The sequence below is a fragment of the Anarrhichthys ocellatus genome, unplaced genomic scaffold, assembly GCF_004355925.1.
Source record: "Anarrhichthys ocellatus isolate YVR2014 unplaced genomic scaffold, GSC_Weel_1.0 scaffold156, whole genome shotgun sequence".
NCBI lineage: Eukaryota > Metazoa > Chordata > Actinopteri > Perciformes > Anarhichadidae > Anarrhichthys > Anarrhichthys ocellatus.
Window position 1 is genome coordinate 37,894 of NW_022280186.1, and position 6,074 is coordinate 43,967.

Sequence of the window (6,074 nt, forward strand, 5' to 3'; positions counted from 1 at the left end):
ATACGCATGTGTGTGTGTGTATACGCATGTGTGTGTGTGTATACGCAGCGTGTGTGTGTATACGCAGCGCGTGTGTGTATACGCAGCGCGTGTGTGTATACGCAGCGCGTGTGTGTATACGCAGCGCGTGTGTGTATACGCAGCGCGTGTGTGTATACGCAGCGCGTGTGTGTATACGCAGCGCGTGTGTGTATACGCAGCGCGTGTGTGTATACGCAGCGCGTGTGTGTATACGCAGCGCGTGTGTGTATACGCAGCGCGTGTGTGTATACGCAGCGCGTGTGTGTATACGCAGCGCGTGTGTGTATACGCAGCGCGTGTGTGTATACGCAGCGCGTGTGCGCGCGCGTGTGCGCGCGCGTGTGCGCGTGTGTGTGCGCGCGTGTGTGTGCGCGTACGCAGCGCGCGCGCGTACGCAGCGCGCGCGCGTGTGCGCGTGTGTGTGCGCGTACGCAGCGCGCGCGCGTGCGTGTGCGCGCGCGTGTGCGTGTGTGCGCGTGCGCGTGCGCGTGTGTGCGCGTGCGCGTGCGCGTGTGTGCGCGTGTATACTTATTTCAGCTAAAATAGTCTAAGAACAGGCATAAATGAGGAAGTGATGGTGAATATTATTGAGTGTTTTTGTGTATAGGTACGGTGACCACTACGAGTGGAACAAGGCAGTGACTTGTATCCACAACGTGCTGAGTCAGGAGCGCTGGTTGGAGCACTACGGTGAGGTGGTCATCAAAAACACAAAGAGCGACGCCTGCACCTGCAAGATCACCTTTGTCAAGGTCAGCACGCACTCACTCACTGATGTCTCCATTTAACCAGCCTCTAACCTAATGTTTACATTCGTTACTGCTAGTTCACTTAGAAGTCAGAATAATGCACATGGGACTTTTCTTGTCCCCTTCTCTGTTGAACCACTTGAACTTTGACCTTTTCTTTTGCTCTACATATTCCAGTCTCGCTACTGGAGCTCAGACAACGGTAAGAACGAGGTGCAGGGCGTGGTCCTGGACCGGACTGGAGAGGTGGTACATCGCTTTGGAGGCCTCTGGCATGAGGGCATTTTCTGTGATACCATGTCGACACCAAAGTGCATCTGGAAGCCCAGTGAGTAGCATCCAGTCGAGTCCCCAAAGGCCGTGACCAATTCTGGTGTCGGTGTCGTATTGTAATTAAATATATGCTGATTTTCCACCCGGGCCACCACTGACTGGGATTTGATTTGTATTTGTAAATGTACAACATTACGAGATCTTACAATCACTCTTCTTACGTTTCCACATTGTCTAATGTCCTCAGTCTTGATATGCATGATGTCATTTCCTGTTTAGACGTGCAGCCCGATGACTACGCTCAGTTCTACGGTTTCTCCCAATACGCCAGAGAACTAAACGAGCTGACACCCGAGCTGAAAGCAGTCCTCCCGTCTACAGACACGCGCTTCAGACCAGACCAGAGGTACCAACTTGATTTAAGCTGAAGCATTTGTTATGTTTTTTTTTTTTTTTTTTTTGGTTTTTTGTTTTTAAATAGTGGCTTCGCCATCTTCCATGTTGACCAGTTGTTTAATCTGTGCCCCTCTTCTCTCCCTCAGGCTCTTGGAGGAGGGCAAGGTAGCAGAAGCAGATAAAACAAAGGACAAAGTGGAGGAGAAGCAGAGGGAGAGAAGGAAGGAGATGACCAAGAGAGGGGAGGAGCACATCCCCAGGTTCTTCAGGTGAGGAGGATTTCACAATGCACATTGCTACTCACCCACATGTTGCCTCACCCCCTATTGCAATAATATTTTAGAGTTCCTCAAGTGATGGGACCTCATGGTGGTTACAAGATTTCAAGAAGTAATTGTGCCTAACCAAAAAAAAGGAAAGTCAAGCAGATAACCTCCCCACAAAACGACTCGCTTATTTTAATTTATTCACTTCTCTATGATTGAGGGGTTGTCTCCACATGGCTCTCAACATGGCGACTGCTGAGCTAGCAGCTACCGGTGAACAACAGGTGCGACTTGAAAAACGGTTCTGTTGACAGAGCAGTGTCAACCTGAGGGTGAACTGGAGGGTAGAAGTTACGCTTTTTAAATTATATTTCGAGGGAACTTTTTTTCCCTTCCGGATTACATTTGTATTTGACGTATCACAAATGCAGTTAATCAAAGTCTGCGTAGGTGGGTCGATGGGTCAAATATTTCCGGTGTTCGTATCCCGTGTGAAACTAAAAATAACGTTGACTTGTTGCAACTCAAAACATGATTTATTAATAAACCTAAGTAGTTTGTTGCTGAAACCTAAACGCAATTGGGAATGAATGTACGGCACAAGCGGTTCCAACACTAACGCTGATATACACGCATGTAGAAATGTTGATATGAAACACATTTTTGATTAAGAAATGGCAACATTCACCACGCCAACGTTCCAGCGACTGCGCTGCATCATCTGTGTGCTGACATTCAAACGTGATGGTCATTGAAATTGTGTTTTTTTTAATTTATGTAAATTATTTAACGCATTCAGAATAAAAACGACTATCTTCGATTATTACGCCAAACATGTAATTTGTTAGTTTAATGTCTGAGAATAGCTTGATCACATGGGGTTACCCTTTGATCAGAGCCAGGCTAGCTGTCTTTATGCTAAGCTAACCAGCTGCTGTTGTTAATGCTTCATAGTTAGCATTACTGACATGAGAATGATATCTTCTCATCCAACTCTCAGAAAATATCTTATTTTTTTTTTTTTTTTAATGTCAAACTATCTTTTAATTTTTTAATATTGCTAACAAAAACAAAGTCTTTTTCCTCTGACTGCCGACCGCAACAGTTCTCTCTCTCGTCCGTTAACTCAGGAAATCTGTGGACGAGGCTGGCAGAGAGGTGTGGCTGAGCAACGGAACGTACTATAAGCTGCGCACAGACCCCGGCTTCACCATCACTGAGAACCTGGACCTGTGGTAGAACACAGCTTTACGCCGAGGAACCAAACTAGCCAGCTGCTAAACCATTGTAATATATAATGAAGAGCAAGAATACGCCCCGCAAATAGTAAAAATGAACTGTTTTCATGTTAGTCTGATAACTTCTGCCTGAATACGCTGTAGTGACTCGTCATCAGAGGGCCAGAGGTCTGCTGCTATGGGCGTTTGAAGAGGCACAAATGATCCTCTCGTTCTGGTGAGGTGCCACTTGGAACAAATGAAGACTGATTTGGATGAAGCCGGGTGTCCCTCCTGCCTTTGGCCGTACCATGACGGAGACCTTTAAATATGATCGATCGGGATTCAAAAGCAAATCTCAACTTGAACTCCGGTTTTTAAAGTCGTCGTCACGACCCTCGAGAAACTGGTGTGTTGGGGTCGAGGCTTCTCTCTGTATGTAAAGTGTTGTGTATCATATTGGCGGGTTTCAGATAATGTTCTAGTTTTTGTTTTGTTTAACCATGTCAATATATTTTTAATAAGGCTCGCTTAATGAAATCAGAAATGAGTATCTTCCTGCGGAGGGATCAGAGCACACGGAGGGCTGATCGGGGCCTAGTGGGGTCAATTACAGGTGAACTGGTGCTGTCCTGCTTTCTCTCTCAGTGGGTCTTAGTGTAAATACTTGTGCTCGTTTTTTTTAAATCGGCGCGCATTTTATCTTCTGATGTTTACTGTCTGCACGTAGGTGATGCATTGTTTTTCTAAGGCTAGCAGTCGTGTTAGCCTAGCCTTCTTCCTCCCTCCACCCGTGTGATTGGTTGATGTCCTCTCGACCTCTGCGCTCTGTTGATGCAGTGAAGTATTGTTATTGATGTTTTTAACAAAGGATTTTAATAAGGAAAAGAGACTACTGTTAAACCCCCAGTGAAATGTGTTTTCTTATGCTTTTGTTTCAAATAAAAGGTTCCATAATCAACACGGTTGATGTGTTGTGCTTTTGTTCAGTTATCTCCTCACGGTTCACTCACAAGCTTTTTGTTTGATATAATAGTGAAATGACTTCAATGGGCAGCAGAAATCCACAAGCTGCTGTTGAGGTAAAGACGCCTCAAAGGACGTTGTAGTGCAGTGACGTTGTAGCGCAGTGACGATTTCCTCATCTCTGAACGATTTCAGGGTTCTCGCATCCTGGAAAACAGTTTTCCAATTTAAAAGTCATTGAAAACATTTGAGAATAAGTCCTGAAAGATCTTGTGTTGTCCTGGAAAAATAAATGAAACATTCTCCTATTTTCCTTTTCCTGAAAATGAACTACTAGTCAGAGCTCCCCAAATTGGAAACCATTGTCATCTTAACGGCGGAGTTCTGTCAAGGATCACGTTAAATCAAGGGTGGGGGGGAGGGGACAATTATTTTTCCCAAGGGGCCCACATGAGAAACGGGGACTGTTGTGGAGGGCCGGACAATAGACTGGACTCAATCCCGCTCTATATTATTCCACCTCTTTATAAACCGATACAATTGTATGGTTTTGATAAGCTGAGAGTGGTAAGAGTGAATATTATGACCAGTGGTGGAATGGAAAAGTATATTTGCTTAAAACCTCTTCTCACTCCTGTAAAATTTGCCTAAAACGCCTATCAACCGCGTACCCAAAGTAAACTGACAGCTCTTATTGAACCATTGGGAGTACATGTATGGTTTTAGTCTCTATTGAACGGCAACACTCTGAAGTTTCTTCAGAATCATTGTAAGTGCTACTAGCATTGAGCTATGGCGTTTTCAGCACAGTGAAAGAAGGATTTTATTTCCGCCTAGATTTGTTTTGGCCAACAGATGGCAGCAGTTATCTATGGATGGGACTTACAGGCCTGAAAAGACAATACTATGTCGCCATGGAGTCATGGTACCTGGTATAAGTTATAATTTGATAACAATACGACAGAAAATTAATATTTTACACATAGTTCACTAAGAGTGCAGCCACGTAAAGACGCATTTGGATGCTCACGTCACCACATCAAAATGCATGTACTACGTGTCCGAAATTCAAAATATAGTTTATTTATGTTAATGTATGGTTTACTACATATTTAACCATTCTCAACTTCCACATATTCTTGAAAGTTCTCATCAACCAGACTTTGGTCTTGACAATCTGTCCCAGTTACCTCAGTCACGGTTTCAATTGCAGTTTTGAAAACTTTCCCAGGGGGCCATCTGATAAATCTGCATATCCTTGGCTTCGTAATTTCATTGGCTATATGGAGCCTGAGTTTGAACAGGATCTGTTGCGATTGGCTCGAGCTTTACCCAAAGAAGAGAGGCGGGCATTGTCTTTCAAAGCGGACTCTCGTTGACTGTTCCAGACTGTGACCGGCTATAGAAGCTCCTATTGGGTCAAATGAGGTGTCAATCTAACCGGCGGAATGCAGCCTCCATTTTGCGGTCAAAATCTTCGCTCTGTTTACATGAAAAGTGAAATTATGCCCGAAATATGATCGCGAGTTATCATATCTGCTGGCTAATTTGAAATGATGCAACAGCCCCCCGTGGGTCTTTATGGACGTACTAATGTGTTTTGGACTAAATCTTTTACTGGATTCGATCGAGTGGACCCTTAGCCACCTAGCAAGACCGTTTTTGCTGGACTAGCATGCACAAGGGGCACTTTATGAATCATAATCGGTGAGTCACAGTGATATTTTATCGGCTATTTTTGGAGTGCTTGTTTGACAGAGACGTTAACTGTACCTGCTGTTATTGTATCTTGAAATGGTTTGCATAAATCGAATTACAAGAACCGTAGCTTTCTAATGAGATATCACATTCATACTCATCGTTACAGGGCAGTTGTGTACATAACACTCTGCGGGCCGTCAGAGTGGGATGAGGTTTTAAGTACTGTACTTATGTACAACTTCAAAGTACTTTACTTGAGTGTTTCCATTTTATTCAACTTTGTACTCAACTTTGTACTGGTTTCGATCGGCCACCAAACAGGACCGAAACAGACTGCAACGGATTGTCTGGTCTGCAGAGAGGATCATTGGTTCCAGCCTGACCTCCATCCTGGACTTGTTCACCTCCAGAGTCAGGAAGCGGGCTGGAAAGATCACTGCAAAACTGAGACGAGCCTTTATGTTCTTTTTGCTCAGCAGTGGTTT

The 6,074-nt window shown here is 44.5% G+C and overlaps 1 protein-coding gene across 5 annotated transcripts in view; it reads left to right on the forward strand.

Annotated features, from left to right (window-relative positions):
* Nucleotides 1–3,900, forward strand: part of LOC116400225 (oxysterol-binding protein-related protein 7-like) — a 19,951-nt gene extending 16,051 nt beyond the window's left edge. For 4 of the 5 annotated variants that reach the window (XM_031877950.1, XM_031877954.1, XM_031877953.1 and 1 more), the window contains 5 exons: nucleotides 629–773; nucleotides 948–1,098; nucleotides 1,323–1,449; nucleotides 1,586–1,708; nucleotides 2,836–3,900. In XM_031877950.1, coding sequence (XP_031733810.1) covers nucleotides 629–773; nucleotides 948–1,098; nucleotides 1,323–1,449; nucleotides 1,586–1,708; nucleotides 2,836–2,944 — 655 coding nt within the window. In that variant the 3' untranslated portion in view covers nucleotides 2,945–3,900. The remainder of the gene's footprint in view (nucleotides 1–628; nucleotides 774–947; nucleotides 1,099–1,322; nucleotides 1,450–1,585; nucleotides 1,709–2,835) is intronic. The other variant, XM_031877952.1, reaches the window with a different exon arrangement.
* Nucleotides 3,901–6,074: the final 2,174 nt, after the last annotated feature.